This window comes from Chinchilla lanigera, unplaced genomic scaffold (assembly GCF_000276665.1).
Source record: "Chinchilla lanigera isolate Chin_1 unplaced genomic scaffold, ChiLan1.0 scaffold00002, whole genome shotgun sequence".
Classification (NCBI taxonomy): domain Eukaryota; kingdom Metazoa; phylum Chordata; class Mammalia; order Rodentia; family Chinchillidae; genus Chinchilla; species Chinchilla lanigera.
This window is the reverse complement of record NW_004955403.1, coordinates 860,730-879,877: the sequence shown is the minus strand read 5'-3', so window position 1 is coordinate 879,877 and position 19,148 is coordinate 860,730. Positions and strand designations below refer to the sequence as shown.

Below are 19,148 nucleotides of genomic sequence, written 5' to 3'. Positions count from 1 at the left end.
TCGCGGCCTCGGCTGCCCCGGCGGCGCCTGGTCGGAAGCCCTGCGGGCCTGGAGCCTCGGCCTCTCCGGACGCCCGCCCTCGCCTGGGTGGGGTTTCTGGCGCCGCAGCACTTGGGGTTTGTTTTCACTGAAGCTGTTCTTTCCCTTCTCCAGGAAGATGCGGAGATGAAGCGAAGGCGGGTTCTGGTTTTCGTGGGTGCTCACGAACAAGAAGTCAGCACAGAAACACGCCCAGCACCGCGGAGAGGGAGCCCTGAGGGAAGGCTCTCTTTTCTCCTCTTCTTTGGCCTTTTCTTGGGGGGTTGATTTGGTCACTCTTTTTGTTATTTGTTCATTCTTATATTTAGATATATGTACATAAAATAGCTATTTTTGCAATATGAAACTTATAATTTCGTTCCTATAACTTCCTTCTTGCTCATTTAAGCTCCTTCCTAGGTCACATCCTTTCACCAAACAAGAGCTGTTCCCCTTTTAACCACATGTTGTAATAAATACTGCTGCACTGGTTATGTTGTACGCTGCTTGTGCTGTCTTGGGTTGTTTTACTTTTGACTCGCTGGCTGCACGTGAGCGTCGGACCCCTGTGGGGACCTCGTCTCCTCCCCCTCCAGTGGCCATCAGCTGCTCTGTCTCTCAGACCCCGGCCCCAGGGAGGGGCGTCGGGGGCGGAGAATTTGGTGCTTATACCTAACTTCCAGCAATAAATAGTGAATCAGCTGGACTTTACCGCTTTCCACCAGTCAGGTCTGTTCTGCCTCGGAGAGGAAGCCCCTTAGATAGCTCTGACCAGGCTGTGGGGGAGTCCTGCAGGGGGACATTTCACAGCCCCAGCGTGTCAGTCAGCAGGGCTGGAGCTCTGCAGAGCGGCAGTCTCCTCTGCTGGGGTCCGGAGCTCAGCGTCCACAGGCCGTTCCTTTCCCCAAACTCTTACTAAGACGACCTCCCAGACTCACTCTGGTATCATGTTTTTCTATCCTTTTATTTCTGTTTTCTTTTTATGAGACATTTTTTTCCTTTCCCATGCAAATTATTTTTTATTTTAAATAGACAATTGTATCAACCTTTTCAAAGAATTTTCTGTTCCCAATTTATAAAAGTAGTTACCCTTTTATTTTTCTCTTACATTTACACTTCTGACTCTTGGGGTTTGCTCTACTATATGGTATAAAGTCTGGATGCAAGTTTTATCTTTTCCAAGTGATTCCCCTTTGGTTAAAAAGCCCACGTTGTCCACTATTGACCTCAAATGACAGTGTTGATGTGTTTCCATAGGCACTTAAATTTATTGCTGAATCTTTTTGTCCTGTAATCTGTGTCTGATAACCTGTACTGGCCGGGGAGACAGCTCCGCGGCACAAGTGCTTTCCTGGCAAGTGCAAGGCCCTGAGTTCGATTCCCGGCACCAAAACTGCCTTAGGGGAGTTAACTAGCAGTGGGAACAGTGGACACCCTCATCTTAGTCCTGATTTTCACGAGAATACCCTGGTTTTATCCTGTCGAGGAAGGAGGTGGTTTCCGGGCTGCATATTTATAATCACATTAAAATAATCCAACTGTTACTTGCGCGCTTTTTTGAAAAAAACAGGTATTGGGTTTTGTCAGATGCCTTTTGGCATTGCTAGATTTTATTAGGACCCAGCCGGGCGATGGAGGCCACCGTTCGTTGCTAACCATGCACTGGAGAGCTGAAGAAAACGAAAACCAGCCTGAGAAGGCAAAGGCAGCGCCGGAGCGTCCGAAGCGCACGCCTCCCGGGGCGCCCGCCGCTGGGGCCCGGCGCCTGGACTCGCGGTGAGCGGCTGCGGCTGCGGGCTTTCCTGCCGACCGGCGGGACTCTGCACTGTGCCCCCCGCTCGCTGAAGTCGCGCTCCTGCCGGGTGAGCCGGCCGGGTGAGGTGGCAGCGGAAGCCTGGCTCTCCCTGCTCCTGTGGACCGTGGTCGCCCCTGGAGGTGCGGGGAGGAGCCTGCGAGAGCGGCCTGGAGCCCAGCCTCAGGAAGCAGAGGGGAGGAGGAGGCGCTGGAGTTGGCCGTGAGAGCGTGGCATCCGCAGCGAGTGCCCTGGGGCTGCCCCGAAGGGCGTCGAGGCGGTGCCCGCACAGCAGGCCCCGCGGCCGCCTTACCCTTCGCGCGACGCGGGGGCTCCGGTCGCACTCCTGTTCTGGAGCTTTTTTAACTCCCGCCGACGGGGGCACTAGAAAGAAACGGAAACGCGGGAAGGGAACCGGGACCTGGACGGCAGCTCGGCCTGCCGGGATTTCCGTCCGCACTGGTTCCCTTGGCGGCTGACAGCCACAGTTTGAGGAGAGGTCTGTCTGGCTCCGTGTCCAAGAATTCGGCCGCTCGCTCCGAGGCAGGACCGTCGTGGCGGAAGGACGCGGTGGAGCAGAGATGCTCCGAGCGCAGGGCCGGGCGGCGGGGCTCTTCCGTGCGGGTCATCCCGCCGTGGCTGGCCCCCGCTGTCACACGCCGCAGCATTTGGTCTGAGCGCGGGCCGGAGTCCCCCGCCAGGCTTTGCTTGCCGCGCCCCGGGCTCTCAGCCCCGACCCCACACCCTTCCTGCGGAGCAGCTTCTGAGGCTCGTTCGGCCCTCCGGGCCAGGTCCAGGCACCGCTGTGACGCCGCTTCTCGCGTGGGCGCTTCCCCGTCCCTGGACGCAGTACCAGCAGCTAACCTAGCCGGAGAGCCAGGGTGCGGAAGGCCAGGCTCGCGTGCTGCCCCTCAACCGCAGGCCCCAGGACGCTGCCGCCAAGCCACAGTGTGGGGGCAGGCCATGCTCAAGGCAGACAGGAGTGAGGGTTTCAGAGAACCTCTCCAGCACTGAGTTTTAGGGAAATACCCCCGTGAGCGTGTGCCTTTTCGCGGTCTTTACAGAAGTTTATGTCTCCCGGCTCTGTTCCGTTAGTCCCTGTCCCATCGCAGGACAGAGCTCCTGACACCCACACCTCGAGGAGAGGCCTGCGTGGCCCGTGGTGTCAAGGCGCTCCATCCCTGGCCCGCGGGCACTGAGGCAGCGACTCCACGGCGGAGGGCTGTGGAGAAGGCTGCTGAGTTCACAGTGGCCCAGGGGCAGAGCTGGGGCAGCGTGCGAGCTAGAGATGACCCCGCCAGCGGAGGCCCTGGGGACCCCTCCACCGGCCCTCACCCCCCAACAGCACAGCCGAGCACAAGCAGACTAACCCACAGCCCGCGTCGCCCCTGTGGTCCACTCGTCTCTCCACAGAGTAACAGAGTAACGGGCGTGGCTGTCCACCCAGAACGCCTAGAAACGACAGCTTGCTGCCGGAGAGGGCCTCCACCTCCAGCTGTGGCTTCTGAGCGCCGGCCCCATTCCAGGGAGCCTGCCACCGCCGGGGCCAGGGGGAGCCTGCAGGTGTGCTGTGCCGGCGGGGAAGGCGGTGTGAGAAGCTAATGCCTGAGTGGGGTCTGAGTGACGAGATAAATCTCATGCACCAAGACGCGCAGACACTGGCCATGGGGTTGTGGCTGATAGGTGTCTGTTCACGCGCGCGTGTGCGTGTTCCTTGCACACGTGTGTTCAAGGCGTGCTACAGCGTGCAAGCCCGGGGTGACCCACCCGCAGCTCTGCAGCAAGTCCCCCGCTGGGAGCGTGCCGGGTGGGAACACTCACCCTGGTCCCGTTCTTTACTGAAATGTTTTTGAAATGTGCACCACAAGTTTGCGTTTAGATAAATAAAGAACGGGGAAAGAGTTTCCAGCTGTGCTGAGTGAGAAGTCTGGAAGATGACTGCGTCCACCCCTTGGAGCGTCTGAGGTTCGGGGTGCGCAGGAAGCCAGCGGCCGCGAGGCGCAAAGCGGATCCCAGCTGTAACCCGAGCTCACGGGGCTCGGCACTCCCAGCGGGCGGCGCCCAGCCCAGCCCGAGTTGGCGCAGCTCAGGCAGCCGCGGGGCTGCCTCCGCCCTGATGGTGCTCTTGACCCCGGGTCAGCATGGCGGGGCGGGAACACCACGTGGGGCTTCAGGGGCGGGCCGTCACGAGCCCCGCGGCGTCACGGGGAGGGCGGGAGCAGGAGATAAGGCAGAGTCCGCAGCACCTGTCGACACCTCCTTCCCGTCCACAGTGCGAGCCGCGCCGATGCCGAAGCAAAGCCACATGGAGCCAGAGCCGAGCACACTGCACTTCTGCGTGAACGGCCGCGGGGTGAGCGCGGACACTGAGGCAGCCCTGGGGCCCTCAGGCTGGGACAGCGTGGGACAGGGCCTGCGGCTGGGGTCAGGGTCGGGGTCACCCTTGTGTCCCAGCCCCAGGACCCAGGCACCTCACGCCCCACACACGCTGTGCTCACTCTACGGGGCCCAGGTTGCAGCACACACCGTCACTTAAAGGGAAACTGAGGCAGGGGTCCCAGTTGTGTGGCCGCCGAACCTGGCGCAGGCGGCACGGGCCCTGTGCCACTGCCCGCTGACGTGGGCCATGCCACAGGCGCGGTCCCCTGGTCCCTCAGCACCCCTGGCTCTGAGTCCTCAAGCAGGACCCACCACGCCCAGGCCCCGGCCCCACAGAGCCAGCCGGGCCCGCCCTGGCGGACGGAGCTTCGGGACCGCGGCGTGCCACAGGGAGGGCCGCAGGCACGGCGCTCAGCATGGTGGTCGGCTGTCGGGACCAGCAAGGGTGGTTCCCTGGTGCCCAGCTCCCGCAGGGCTCAGGGCCCGCTGCGCAGGGAGGACCCTGCATGGGGTGGACGCCACCGGCCTGCGAGCCGGGCAGTGACACAAAGCCGGGCCCTGTGTGTGCAGGGAGACGCCAGGCAGCAGAGAGCCGCGCGGGACAGGAGCGGGGGCAGAGAGAGGGCACCGTGGGCAGGGGCGGGGGCCTGCAGGGGCAGGAGAGGAGGGGGCAGAGAGGGGCCGACACAAAGGTCCCGTGCAGCCTTCTGCGCGCCAGGGACCCGGGGGGACGAGAAGGCTTCCGAGGCGGCAGCAGCTCTCGTGTGCTCCCTCCCTCCCTGCTTCCAGACGCTCGGCCCTGGGGGCTGCGGCGCTGTCGACAGCAGGCTGCGCTCCTGAGAGCCACTTCATCGGGGCCAGCGCGAGTGAGCCCTGGAGAGAGTGGCTGGGCCTCTGCTGTCCCCACCCTGGGCCCGCCAGCCTCCCCTCCGCCTGCCCCGGGAAGCTGGCCTGGCCGTCACGGGGAGAGCCGTGGGAGGAGGGGTCTGCAGGTCAGTTCGCGCAGGGCTCCTCTCAAGCCCGCTCTCGGGAAGTGCCTGCTGCCAGCGCTGGCCCTGTCTGTGCTCTTCACTGAGTCCTACCCGGTCACGGGCCTCGTCACAGAGACCCCGAGGTCCCACCCGCTGTGCCCGGCACGGGACCCAGCACCCTCTCCGTGTCACTTGGGGAGGAGGAGCCCTGGCCCAGGGCGCCAAGACCCGCTGCGGCCTCGGGACGGAGCGTCTGGCGTTCCTCGGGGCAGCCAGGCTGCAAGCAAATGTGTGGGTGTGAGAGTGAATTCTGCACCCTGCGCTCTGCCACCGAGGCACTCAGGGCCTCAGCAAGGGGCCTAATACCTCCAAGCCTCAGTTTCCCCTCTGCATAGTGGGGCTCACGGAGAGCCTGTTCCCATGGGCCGGCTGAAAACAGGGCCGCGGAGAGAGCTCGGCACTGCGGGCGCGGCTTCCTGCATACCAGGCGGCGGCCGGGCGGGCGGGGCCTCCGCCTCCTCTGGTCCCTGGGAAGAGCGGATGGTGGGGGGGGGGAAGCGCCCGCTGGGACTGTCCTGACCCTGCTCCTCCTCCCTCCTCCTGGCCGCCTGCCTCTCTGCCTGCTCCTTCCCGCACTGGCTCCCACTTGCCTGCTTGCCTGTCGCTGGCTCGGCCCGGCTCTGCTGCGTCATGGGTAAAGAGAGCTGTGGGGATGCAGAGCGGGGCGCGGAGGGACAGGACAGCGCCCCCAGGAAAGGCCGTGCCGTGCCTGACCCTGCGTGGGCCGAGGCAGCCCTGGCCTCCGCACCCACCAGAGTGACTGGGCCTGCGGGCAGCCCAGGCCACCCTCGGTCCAGGCTCCCGCTGCACCGTGGCTTCGGGACAGGAAGCTCCCGGGCCCGCTCCCCTCCTCCTCCACGTGTGCCCCGGCCGGGAGGACACGTGTGTCAGCCAGTGTTGCTGCCAGCCACGTGCCAGCCCTGGACACCTGCAGCAGCCTTTCCTGAGCGTGCGTCCTCCCCAGAGCACACCAACACCCGGCCCACCCGGCCCAACCCCTGCTGTCTGCCGCCTGCTTGGGCAGACCTACCCCCATGAGCACTGGCTATGCGTAGACACCACAGGTGTGAGTAGGATTCCTCTCAGCTGCAACGGCACACGCCTGACAGAGGCTCAAACAGTACCCAAGTCGGTTTCCTCTTGCAGAAAGTATTTCTGGGGCAGAAGTTGGGAGGGTGGCCCAGAAACTTCATAATGTTATCTGGGACCAGGGTTTCTTCCCTCTCTTCCTGCACTGCTATTAATGCGTTGCCTCATGGTGCAAGGTGGCTGCAGAAGTTCCAGCCATTTCATTTCTACTCCAGCTGGAAGGAAAAGGGAGCACATGCCTGCAGGAGAGACAGCCAGCAGTGTCTGCTGTTAATAGCTTCTCTGCTGTTCCTTTTGCTTCTGCTTCGCTGCCCCAGTCTGAAAACCGTTCCTCCCTTCCCATAGCAAACCGCATGCACTACGGCCAAGCTGTTTATGGGTCAGTGCACACTTGTCAGGAGGTTGGAGCTGGGCAATGACTCGGCACTGGAACGGGAAGAGCACAGATGCAGGAGCGGCGATGGCAGACAGAGCCGCCCGCTGTCAGCGCTGGGCTCGAGCACACGGGGTTCAAGCCTGCGGGTGGCCAGGCGGGACGGGCCGCTTGTAACAGATGTGTCAGTGAGGAGCTCGAGGTTCGTCTTCACCCCAGGGGCTGTGGAGTGGACACGTGCGGGGCAGCGGGCCTGTCCGCGGCGTCTCCGGCCCGGCTCCCGGGTCCCCTTGTCGCAGAGGGAGCCGGGGGTGGGCGCTCACTCCGGCGGCTGTGTGGGGCCCGACTGGACAGACGGTGGCGCGGTGCCCGCAGGGTGCGAGCAGAGCCCCCGCAAGCATCGGGCTCCTCGGGGTGCCCGGAGGGAGATGCAGCGACAGAGGCGGCAGTACTTGGAGCCGCCGCTGCGCCCAGGCTGAAACGCTGGCCGCTGCTCGGGGGCTGGGCAGGCGCCAGCTCAGGGACACGAGGCGGAGAAGCAGGCCGGGGCCGGGAGGACAGGGGCAGCTCGGCCTGGAGGGCCAGCGCCGTGGAGGACGCCGGGAACCCGCTTGGCACAGGGCACTTAACACACACACATACGCACTCACCCAGACCCCTGTCCTCAGCCCCGCCCCTCAGCTGCTTCAAGCTGCAGGCTAGGCTGGCGCAGAACGGGCACCTGTGCCCTCCCCTCCCCCCAGGGAAACTCACTCAGCGGTTGACACACTGTGCCAACTTGAGAACTGAGGTTAGAAGTTTAACTAAGTGACTCAGCAGGGAGCCGGGCCCTCACTCTGTAAACACCCTGAGCCTGTGCCAGAGCAGGGCACCAAGCTGTGTGGGCGGGCAGCTGCCTACAACGTACGGGAGGAGACGAGGCTTGCGTCTCCCAGCCCTGTGCTCGTGCTGCTTTTGCTGCCTTCTGCCACCTTGAACTGTTGCCCTCTGCCACGCACTTTGCCTTGGAGCCAGCTGAGTATGGACTGAAACCTCCACAAAGAGATAAATAAACCTTCCCTTCCTTAATTTTAGGTGTCAGGTATTTTGTCTCAGCCATGAGAGAAAAGTAACCAGGACACTGACTGTGACATGGGGAGGGTGATGCTGCCCTGGGGTGTGTGAGGCGCATCGTGTGTCTAGCTCAGAAATCTCAAACTTTTAACCCGCAAAGAGCAAAGCAGTCCTGCCCAGCCCGCACGGCCCGCGCCCTGGACACAGTCTGTGCTCTCTGCCTGTGACGGACCGGCACCTCGCTTCCCGGAGCAGCCGGCACCCCTGTGCCTGCACGTCCTGCTGTCCTGTCCTGCTGTCCTCTCCTGCCCCTTCACTGTCCTGTGAGCATCCTCCCCTCGCTGGCCACTCGCTGGCAGGCAGCAGGACGGGAGCCGAGGGTGGATACACCCGCCACCGAGAGCGAGCCTGGCCACCTTCCGCACGGACAGCAGAGGGGAGGGGCCGCGGCAGTGACAGGACCGGTGAGAAAGCCAGCGAAGGCCGCCTGGTGCGCCGCCCTCACTCAGCACAGCAGGCCCTGCGGTGCAGACAGCAGTGCCCCCGGGCCTCCCTCGTGTGCGTAACGCTCCGTTGTCTCTCTCTACACAGGTGACAGAGAGAAATGTGGATCCCGAGACAATGCTGCTGCCTTACCTGAGGAGGAACCGTATCCTTTCCTTTCCCGCCTGCCCGCGCTGAGGTCCTTGTCAGAGGAGCGCTCAGATGTCCCCTCAGGGCCACGATGGCGGGTCCACGCGCCTCTGTGAGGAAGCCCTGACCTCGGCCTTGTGGGCAGCGCAGGGCTGTCGCTGTCAGGAGAGCCAAGGCCTTCCTGCTGCCTGCACGGCTCTGGACGCGTGGTGTCAGTGTTGGAACCAGAAGCAGGAGCTGAGCGAGGCGGGTTAAGGAGGGTGAAGTACGCCTCCTTTCCCCGGAGTCACAGCCTTTCCCCGCTGTCTTCTAATCCTCGTGCTGCTGGAGCAGGAGAGCACAGCAGTCTCCTGAAACGGAGAAATTAAACCTGACACGTGCGCCAGCCTGCTGGCCTGAGCTCGGGGCTTGCAGGGGCAGCAGACCTCACCAACGTGTGTGCAGAGCTAGAACGGGGCAGTGAGCGTGCGTCTCCCCCATGAGGTGGAATCCCCCAAACAGACCCAGCTCCGAGCCTCAGCGGCTGCTCTGAGACACAAGTGTGCGGGCGACAGTCAGACCAACTGAGGCGGCGAGTTTGTCTCCCTGCAGGGGCTCCGACCTCCAGGGCACAGACAGTGTGACCCCTGCAGGGTTTTGGAGGAGAAGCCCCAGCGAGGAGGGCGAGGGGGCAGGGAGGCTGGGAGCTCAGGACTGCGCCCGGCCCAGCCAGAGGAAGAGGGAGCCCAGGAGGGGACGGCCGGGGTCCACAGCACAGTGCGGGCTCCCTGGGCCGGCGCCTTCCTAGCCAAGGAGTCTCCCCACTCTCCTGTCCCCTGGGCCAGTAGGTCCAGTCAGGAAGGCTATGGCCAGCAGGGGCCAGGCCCTGAGTCCTGTGTCTCAGTGCTCCTCCCACTCTGCACACTGCACGAGTCCTGCCATCGTGTCCGAATTCCAGCTGAGGGAAAGAGGCCCTGTAGAGAGGAAACACCCCCGTCCCTTCTGGAAAGCCACACTCGATACTGACGGTGGCGTCCATTGGCCAGTGTTGCTGGCGACCCCACCTCCTAGCAGGGGTGGCTGCACCGTGGATTTCTGTGGGACTAAAATCTGGGACTCCTGTTGCTAAAGAGTACGAGACAGCAGACATGGGGTATGCCTGGTGGTGCCTGCCCCCAGGAGGCAGAGAAACCGGACACACACGGTTAGCACGACAGACTGTCCCGGAGCGTTCCCCCCGTGCGGCCAGGAGGGGGCGGAAACGCACACGGTCACGCACGCACACACGGTCACGCGTTGTCTTTAACTAAGGCCTCAGTGCGGCTCACCGGGACCAAGTACAGCTGCGGAGGCGGGGGCTGCGGCGCCTGCACGGTGATGATCTCGCGCTATGACCCCAGCACCGGGCGGATCAGGTACCCGCCAGGGCTCCAGGGCTGAGCTCCTCTGCGGGTGAAGCTGTCGAGCCCCGAGCAGTAGAAGCGTGGGTTCTGGCATGAGGGACCAAGGTGGTGAGATTACGGGTTGGGCGGAAGGTCCTGGCGGGAGGCCTCCGGGGTCAGAGTCCCGCGGCGGTGAGGGCTGCCTGGCGCACAGCGGCAATGCCTGAGGGGCACCGGGCCAAGGGCCGTGGGAGGCCCAGGTGCTGCACTCCTCCCCAGCCCGGGGTGCACTCCCGGCACCAGCCGCTGGTGGGTTTCAAGATGAGGCTCACCTCCAGAGCCTCCCGCTGGGTCTGACGTCCCTCGGGTGCGGGTTGGGACTTGTCCTTCCCTGGAGCTGGGTGTCGGTGTCCTCCGTCAGTCGTCCGCCCTGGGCTCCAGGTCTGCGTCCCTCACACAGGCACCGTCCTCTGTGACCTCCGCTGCGGCTGAGGACCTGGGCTGGGCTGGGCAGAGGCACAGCCTGGGTCCCACGAGTGCCCTGCTCTGCGTCCCTCGCGCTGTGTGGCCGCGTGGCCTCGGCCTCGGCCTCAGCCCAGGCTCCCGCTCGGGCTTCCGCTCCCCTGGCTCTTTGTGGAAGAGCCGAAGCCGGGTTCTTTCGGCTCTTTTGGGCGCTGCTCGCCGGGTGGGAATGTGGGTCGGTGCATGTCCGCCTTGCCGTTCAGTCTGTCGCGCCCACCCAGTCAGTCTGGCTTCTCCCGTTCCAGTCTCAGGCCGATTCCCCCTCCCGCTTCTACTCCAGGAAGAGAATCGCTTTCCCTCTCTCCCTCTCTCTCTCCCTCTTTCTCTCTCTCCCTCTCTCTCTCTCTCTCCCCCCTTTCTCTCTCTCCCCCCCTCTCTCCCCCTCTCTGGAACAGAGCCCCTCTCCTCTCTGGGGAGGACTGGTCACCCAGTGGAATCTAGTTTCTCTGTGTCCTCCATGTGGTCTGAGTTTTCTGCCGTTCCGTTTTGGAGCTCACACTCTTGTCTTGGCTCTGGGCGAGGGGGTTGGGGTCCTACAGCATCCCCGACCCGCAGGCTCAGCGGCCTTGGATCGGGTCTGAACCCCTGGCCTTTGCCAGGAGGTCACCACTACCGGCCTGCCCTGCCCATCCCAGCCTGGGCGGAGCTGTGCCCATGCCCTGCACCCCGCACGCTGCTTCCTCTGCCCCTCCGTCCCTAACCCTCCCAGCCTCGTCCCCGCGGAGCCCGTGTGCGCTGGCTCCTCCGGAGACGCGCGGCGCTGTCCACCCTCCTGGCCCTGCTGCTCCCGACCAGCCCGGCCCCTGCGCACGTTCGGCCCAGGGCTGCTTGGGCCTGGTCACGGTTGCGCGCGTGGGCACCGTCTGCACCCACCTGTGCGGGGCAGCCCCGCAGCGGCCTTGTCCTCAGCGATCTCAGCACACAGCAGACGCACGGTGGACACCCGCTAACCCCATACTCTCCCTGGAGTGAGGCCCTTCCAGGTCTGCTCTGGCCCTGACCCATAGACACATTCTGAGGACTATCTGAAAACCTGCCCTGTTTTGCTTAATTCTTCACGAATATCTTTTCAAATAACAAACATGGACTCAGAGGCTGCGTGATTGAGCACCTTGATGATGGCCTGCCCAGGTGGCGGCCTGCGTCCTCCGGGGCAGGGTCCTGGGAGCGCGCGGTACGGCGTCACTTACGTTCCTGCGTGGGTACGTGGCCCCGCTCCCTGAGCCTCTGCTGACAGCAGATGGTGTAACTCGGACATCGTCGTTTCCTTTGGTGAGGTGGTATTGCTCGTGGCGTGACTGAGCCCCCCCCCATGGATCTCCAGCCCGTGTGTGCAGCCGGTAATGTTTACACGCCCGGGGGCTGCGCCTGGCCGAGCACCTCTCAGTTCCTCGCCCTCCTCCCCACCCTCCGCCTCTCAGCCCCCTCCCCATTTGAGAAAGATCTCGATCTACTTCCTGGTCTCTTCTCTTTTGCTCTGTTTGTAACTTGGGTTCCTCATGTAAGAGAAGCTGTGAGATTCGATCTGTGTCTGATTATCTCACCTAACGTGATGGTCCCCAGGTGCGTCTGCTTTCCTGCAGATGCCTCACGTCTGCCCTTCTTCATGGCAGAGCAGTGCTCCATGTGTGTCCATGCCGCCTTGTCTTTATCCAGTCCCGCTGTAGTCAGGCTGCCTCCGAGGCTGAGCTGTGACGCGCTGTGCTGCTGTGGGCGTGGTGTGCCCAGACTGTGCGGCACGCGTCATGGCTCTGCTTCGTGTGTTCATTAGCCACGGAGGCTGTTTGGGAACGGGGCGTTTGGAGAGGTCAGGCCCTTCGAACCGGGTGTTTTCTAGTGCGGGTTTTGGGCCTGAGCACTTCTGCCTCCCTCCACCCGGCTTCCCTTCCAAGGAGCCGGATCAGACTCCAGTGAGCCTCCACCGAGCCTCCGTCCCGGGCTGAGGAAGCGCTGGTGCTGGGTCCCAGGGCCCCAGGCTGTGGCGCCTCCTTCGGCAGAGGGCGTGGAGCAGGGAGGAGCCGGGCTGGAATCAGCTCTGGCCCTGGGCTGTGGCCACGTGCTGCAGCCGGAGCACAGTCCTCCGCCTCCCTGTACCCTGGTGGGGTGGGAGCCGAGGACGCGCTGTGGCAAAGCAGGCGTGGCCCTCGTCCTGCGTGGGTCCGGTGCACGGCCCGCCCCACCACGTCTCTCCCTGCAGGCACTACCCGGCCAGCGCCTGCCTGACGCCGCTCTGCTCACTGCACGGCGCGGCTGTCACCACCGTGGAAGGCGTGGGGAGCCCGAGGTCGCGGCTCCACCCTGTGCAGGTGAGGCGCTGTGCCCCGAGGGCCCGCAGGAGCCGAGAGCACACTGGGCAGGCCAGTGGGGTGCACCAGCTTCCCTCGGAGACGCCTGGGGCCTCCTAAGACAGGGCCGTGGCGGTCGGCTCCCGGCCGTGCGCCTGGCACCCTCCTGCCCGGGAGGGAGCTTGCGGCCGTTGCAGAGCAAAGGCGCCCGGGCAATGTGGGCCCTCCGCCTTCTACAGCTCCTCGCTGTACTCCACTGCTTCTCTGTTGCTGCCGCTCACAGCCCCCGGGGTCTTTAGGAGAAGCCCTGACCCACCCAGGGGCTGAGGCGGCGACCTGCGGCCGTCAGGGCTGGAGCTTCAGGCTCTGCAGTGGGGACTCAACACTGGGAGCGGAGCAGGGGTGGGAAGGGCTTCGGGCCTCTCCAGACACCTGAGTGCCCACAGGAGCCGCCTGAGGCTCCAGCCAGGTCCCTGGGTCCCCTGGGCCCAGCCCAGACCCCGCGTTTCTGACTCTGCCGCAGGAGAGGATCGCCAAGAGCCACGGCACGCAGTGCGGCTTCTGCACACCCGGGATGGTGATGTCGCTGTACGCGCTGCTCCGCAACCACCCGCAGCCCTCCGAGGAGCAGCTGGCGGACGCCCTGGCAGGTGGGCTGTGTGTGTGGCTTTGACCTCAGTGAGGGTGATGAGGACACGCTGCCATCACGCCCGGGGTGCTGTTGACAGACAGGAGACAGCTCCTTGTCCAGAGTGTGCCAGCTGTGTGCGGAAGCCGAGCTCCAAGCTGGATCCAGCAGGCGTTTTCGGATGCACTTCTTGCCTCTTTTAATCTACTGGAGTCCTTCCTTTTTAATTGTCTGCTTTCATACTCATGCAACCTACACTCTCCATTCGTCCTTGGAAAGAGGGCAGCTGTCCCCGCGAGCTGCTGTCCCCAGCCTCGCCTAGTGGGGTATGGGGTCATAGGACAGAGTCCAGGATGGGAGGGAGAGACCCATGGCTGAACGCGAGGCCCGGCACCCCTGGAGACACTGTGCTCCTGGGCTCAGGCGTTCAATGTGTACACGCCTGTGTGTGCATGCATACCTGAGTGTGCGTGTGCATACATGGGTGTGCATACATGTATGCGTGTGTGTGTGATATATCTTTTTAATTTATTTATTATTATTATTAGGGTTTTTTTTTTTGTATGTGGTGCTGGGGATCGAACCCAGGGCCTTGTGCATGCAAGGCAAGAGCTCTACCCCTGAGCCACATCCCCAGCCCCCTGTGTGTGATCTTTGTCAAGATCCTACAGTTTCTTAGGAGCACCAGCCTCTCCCACACTGCGCCTGGCTGTCCCCTCCCGAGGACAGCCTCTCCGCACAGCTGACAGTGAGGTGAGCCAGGCGTGGCAGAGCAGAGCCTGCAGGGCCCCACTCAGAGGAAGAACCTAAACAGCCCAGTCCTCAGGAGCGGAGTAGAACGGTGGCTCTCAGGCCAGGAGGAGAACGGAGGCGTTTCCGGGTCAAAACGTTTGCCCGGCAAGTGCAGTGACATAGCGTGAACATGGCCCTGTGGCTGTCACGACACTGACACGCCTGCTGACAGGGTAGGTCGTTTGTCAAGTGACTGCGTGACGGAGAGGCAGGTGACAGCTGTGTGCACGGCATCCACTGCAGGCTGGGCTCGCAGGTAAATGCTTTTCCACACACAGCAGGCGTGCATGGGGCCACACACAGCTGTCTGTTCGTCATAATACTCCAGCACAGTTGTTTAGCTCTGACTGGAGAGCAAGACTGTGTCTTAAAGTCGTGTCGCCACTTGAGCCCTCGCCACGCCGAGCAGACTTAAAAACAGAAGCGCAGATGGCAGCGCTCGAGAGGCACCCAGAGACTCTGACTGAACACCCCCTCAGCAGCTGTGCACCCCAACGGCAGCAAGGGCGAGCAGGCGGCAGCAAGGGCGAGCAGGCGGCCCGAGCTCACTTCCTCCCGGGCCCAAACCTCGAGGAGGGAAGGGGGCGGGTGGGGTCCTCATCCCTGACTGACACGGCCCGGTCTCTCTGGCAGGTAACCTGTGCCGCTGCACGGGGTACACACCCATCCTCGAGGCGGGCAGGACGTTCTGCAAGGTCAGTGTGGGCCAGCGCGGAGGACGCCTCCCCGAGACACAGCGCTGGGGTTGTCGCTGACAGGCGGGGCGCGCTCCAGGGCAGGGCTGCTCCAGCCACAGGCGCCACAGGGGCAGGTGGCATCGTACGGACCTGTACAGGCCTGCTCACGCCGCCCACTCCCACGCTCACCTGCCGGTCACATTGGCCCCGTCCCGCTGGCGCATCTGGCACCCTCTGGCAACAGGAGGCCAGGCCAGGAGGTGCAGTCGCCCTCTGCACAGGGACTGTGGCTGTCTGACAGGAGGCCGGTGACCAGACACTGACAGAGGAGCCACGAGGGCAGCGCAGTTGAGCGGCTCAGGGGGCAGACAGGCGGGGCCCACCGAGGACACCGCGCAGACGGGCGGGACGCTTGTTAACGGGCGTCCTCGGTGTTCGGAATACTAGGTTTATTAAGGCCAGTCAGTCAGTCATCTTAGTATTTATTGGCATGGGCCAGGCTGAGTTATACAGTTTTTACGTAGTTTAACTCATTTAATAATCGCTGCTAGTGAAGTTTTCTCATCAGTTCAGTTTTTTAGAGGTGGTTTGGATATGTTGACCTACAGACGGTTTCTCTCGTGACACTTGACAATGTCAGCTTCGGCATGTCCCGTGTGACGGCCCTGACCCTGTCATGTCCCAGGTGACAGCCTTGACCCTGTCATGTCCCGTGTCACAGCCCTGACCCCACATGTCCCGGGCGACGGCCCTGACCCTGTCGTGCCCCGTGTGACGGCCCTGACCCCAGGTGTCCTGGGTGACAGCCCTGACCCCACGTGTCCCGGGTGACGGCCCTGACCCCACGTGTCCCGGGCGACGGCCCTGACCCTGTCGTGCCCCATGTGACGGCCCTGACCCCAGGTGTCCTGGGTGACAGCCCTGACCCTACGTGTCCTGGGTGGTGGCCCTGACCCCTTTATATCCTTGCAGCCAGCCGCCAGCCGGTTTATTTAATACTAAAGCATCAGCATTACGTTCCCATGATTTGCTTTTTGCCCATTAGACGTCTGGCTGCTGCCAAAGTAACGAAAACGGGTTTTGCTGTGTGGACCAAGGAGTAAATGGAGCCCCAGAAACGGAGGACGGAGGGCAGGTCAGTGGGCGAAAACCGGGCCTGGGCAGGGTCCGCTCCATGTGGTAGGAAGACCGTGGGCCGCGTGCTGACCGAGCTCAGGGCTCAGGCCCCTTCCTGAGTCACACTGTCTACGAGGTCTGCCCGAGAGGGGCTGGGCCGTGGCAAGAGGAAGGCAGCGGGCGGAGGGCAGCTTCTCACCACAGCAGAGGGGTCGGTGGCCAAGAACAAGTAAGCATCAGCACAGCGCAGTGGAGAGGACTGCGCGTCCCTCACTCCAAGGAGTGCAGGCAGAGGTCCGAGGGGACACGCCGTCACCCACACGTCCCACACCAAGGCCGTGCTGAGATGTCGCCCTGACCCACACCTGGCCGGGTGTCAGTGGAAAGTAAAACTGTTTAAAAATCTGTCCCAGACACTCTGTCCCAATGCCAGGCCCCTGCAGCACGGCCGCTCTGGGGAGGAGATCAGGGCCCGAGCGTCCCCGAGCTTTTCCGAGCTGGTTCCGAGCAGGGGTCAGGGGAGCCGTGGGCAGGGAAGGCAGTGGCGGGACAGGTGGCCCACGGAGCTTGTGCCTCTGCGAGGGTGACAGGGCCTAGTTTGGGGAGCCCTCCAGGGGCCCAGGATGCGGTTCGTCTGTTCCTGTCCATCTTCTCCCGGCTGAGTTAGTTCCTCGGAGGATTTCCAGCTTCAGAGTTGCTGGGTGACAGCACACTGTCACCCGGGACGTGCGTGGCCGCCCTGTGCTGAGCGGTGCCGTGACTCTCCCAGGCCCACTTTGCCCACCGCCACGTGACCACCCTGGTCCAGGCGTCCACGTTGCGCTCTCTGTGAACTTGGGGTGTCAGAGCAGCTGTTTCCCCCTTGCAGTGTTTGGGGGGTCACCCTTAGCAGTGCTCCCAGGCCGGGCAATGGTGTGGGCTCTCAGATGCCCCGCAGCTCTCCCTGGGGGAGAAGCTAAGAGCTCACTCGCGCAGTACAGCTCAGAAGGACGGGGTGGGGAGAGCGGGCGGAAAGCTCGCTCTACACCGGGCTCCTAAAGGCGCAGGGTTCCAGCGTCGCTGGGGGTCTCGGAATGTGACCCCAGGAATGGGGGTGGGGCAGGGGTAACCATGACTTCCGGTCCTTTCTGTTTTAAGACAAGTCCAGAGCTGTTCTCAGAAGAGAAGTTTGTGCCGCTGGACCCAACTCAGGAGCTGATATTTCCTCCCGAGCTGATGGTGAGGAAGCCGGTGCTGATCTCTTCCCTGAGGGACTGGCGGTGACAGCTTGTGTCTGCCTGGCCCGGTCCGCAGCGTGCTGTGGGTGTGAGTGCAGCTGCCGTCAGAAGCGGCTGGTGTCGTCTGCAGGAAGCCACGCAGTCACTGTGGGTGTGAATGTGGACAAGTTCTGCCCCCGTCCTTTGCACTCACTCTTCCAGAGACTGCTCGACAGCACTAGGGGTGTCAGCAGATTTTACATACAGAAAGGGGTTCCTCGAGAGAGGGGCGCCCCAGAGCTCCCTGGAGCCCAGCACCGCGTGCCTTCCCCAGCTGTGCCTCCCAGGCGACCCACGCCTCCTCTGCCCCGTGCGCCAGAGCAGCAGCATGGGAACTGCGGCTCGAAGTATTTGAGCCCCTCTTGCTTTTCCCATAGATGCTGGCTCAGAAGCAGCCACGGAAGCCCCGGGTGTTCACGGGCAACAGAATGACCTGGATCTCCCCCGTGACCCTGAAGGGCCTTCTGGAAGCCAAGTCCAAGTACCCCCAGGCCCCAGTGGTCATGGGCAACACGTCCGTGGGTACGAGGCTGGGTCCTGGTGCGGGACAGGCTGGGGGGCAGCCTCACCAGGAAATGCAGGCGGAAGCAGCCTTTCCAGCCCTTTGGGCTTGGCCTCCTCGCCATGCCCTGAGAGCTGCTCTCACTGATAAGTGAACCCCCTTCCCTCGCGGAGCCATGCAGAGAGACGCACACTCCCCGCAGCAGCAGGGCGGTGGCGCCGTCCTCTCCCTCCCTACTCTCACTCAGGCTCGGGGCGTGAGACGCCTTCTGAAATCGCAGCTCAGTGCCTGCTGTGTCTGGGGGGCAGCTTGACTGCCCCTCTCTGAGGACACCTCAGAGTCTCCCCAGAGAATCAGAGGGAACCACAAGACCCAAGTGTCAGGGCTGCCGGTCCCAATAGTGAGTCCTCCAACTTTAACGAAAATTCATCCAGCTGTTCTCTCTGTGTGAGCAAAATACAATTTTATAAATTTAAAGACATCAGTTTAATCAAATAGCAAAATTAAAAGGGCACTTAATCTCCATTTATCTAACCTTCCTTTTAATTTTTAGGGCCTGCAATGAAATTTAAAGGCATCTTCCACCCAGTTATAATCTCTCCTGACGGAGTTGAAGAACTCAGTGTTGTAAAGCGGGAGAGCAACGGTCAGTCCCTACAGTCCCGCAGTCCTAGTTCACACGCACAGACCAGGCTCATTTCTCTGTCCAGCTGACAAGTGGCCACCCCAGTAACAGCGTCTGTGGTCGGTGCTTATGAGGGTGGCTGCCTTCCGGAGGGCTGTGGGAAGAGTTCTCTGAGGTCACCCGCATATGTACGGTCTGAGCAGGCAGATTTCACTGAGACTTCTATCCCCTGTCAGAGAGGTGTAGCACCTTTTCAGCATGGGTGCTGCGCTGGGCGCACAAGGTACACGGTTGAATGGGGCGGAGTCTGTGCTCCCCTGGCCAGGGCAGGCAGCCTAGTGTGGAGGTTCTCTCCCGTGGGGAAGTGGACTTGATGCCAGTGATGGGGGCAGTGTAAATGAGGTTGCGGTACAGCCTCTGGGTTGAATTCCTGCCTGTGGCCAGTAGTGTTTTGTGCTTTGGTTCCAGTTTGTGAAGACCATATTCACTGTACTGCATGATAGAGTGACTGTGCAGAGTTTACCTTCCACAGCTCCATTATCAGCTCTATCACCACTACCACGTCCATCACCTCCTGCTCCATCACCTCCTCCTCCATCACCTCCACCTCCACCACCTCCACCTCCACCACCTCCTCCTCCACCACCTCCCCGTCCACGAACTCCTCCTCCATCACCTCCTCCTCCATCACCCCTACCTCCATCACCTCCTCCACCATCACCTCCTCCTCCACCACCTCCCCCTCCACCACCTCCTCCTCCATCACCTCCCCCTCCATCACCTCCACCTCCATCACCTCCTCCATCACGACTACCTCTTTCATCACCTCCACCTCCATCTTTATCACCTCCATCTCCACCACCACCTCCATCAACTCCACCATTTCCATCACCTCCTCCACCACCTCCTCCTCCATCACCTCCACCTCCATCACCTCCTTCTCCATCACCTCCACCTCCATCACCTCCTCCTCCACCTCCTCCTCCACCTCCACCTCCATCACCTCCCCCTCCATC

At 62.6% G+C, this 19,148-nt stretch overlaps 3 protein-coding genes across 5 annotated transcripts in view; all 3 read left to right on the top strand.

Annotated features, from left to right (window-relative positions):
• Sgol2 (shugoshin-like 2 (S. pombe)) overlaps positions 1 to 524 on the top strand; it is a 26,252-nt gene extending 25,728 nt beyond the window's left edge. For all 3 annotated transcript variants that reach the window (XM_005373247.2, XM_005373248.2, XM_013511911.1), the window contains exon 9: positions 154 to 524. In XM_005373247.2, coding sequence (XP_005373304.1) covers positions 154 to 169 — 16 coding nt within the window. In that variant the 3' untranslated portion in view covers positions 170 to 524. The remainder of the gene's footprint in view (positions 1 to 153) is intronic.
• Positions 525 to 4,021: 3,497 nt separating this feature from the next.
• Aox1 (aldehyde oxidase 1) overlaps positions 4,022 to 19,148 on the top strand; it is a 48,319-nt gene continuing 33,192 nt past the window's right edge. The window contains exons 1-10 of the mRNA XM_005373246.2: positions 4,022 to 4,163; positions 8,327 to 8,384; positions 9,666 to 9,762; positions 12,449 to 12,557; positions 13,060 to 13,186; positions 14,590 to 14,651; positions 15,679 to 15,768; positions 16,887 to 16,967; positions 17,383 to 17,527; positions 18,061 to 18,153. Coding sequence (XP_005373303.2) covers positions 4,098 to 4,163; positions 8,327 to 8,384; positions 9,666 to 9,762; positions 12,449 to 12,557; positions 13,060 to 13,186; positions 14,590 to 14,651; positions 15,679 to 15,768; positions 16,887 to 16,967; positions 17,383 to 17,527; positions 18,061 to 18,153 — 928 coding nt within the window. The 5' untranslated portion in view covers positions 4,022 to 4,097. The remainder of the gene's footprint in view (positions 4,164 to 8,326; positions 8,385 to 9,665; positions 9,763 to 12,448; positions 12,558 to 13,059; positions 13,187 to 14,589; positions 14,652 to 15,678; positions 15,769 to 16,886; positions 16,968 to 17,382; positions 17,528 to 18,060; positions 18,154 to 19,148) is intronic.
• Positions 6,396 to 7,173, top strand: LOC106148023. The gene is made up of 2 exons (XM_013511882.1): positions 6,396 to 6,549; positions 6,688 to 7,173. Exons 1-2 carry the CDS (start codon positions 6,415 to 6,417, stop codon positions 7,159 to 7,161), a joined length of 609 nt encoding a protein of 202 aa, XP_013367336.1. The 5' UTR covers positions 6,396 to 6,414; the 3' UTR covers positions 7,162 to 7,173.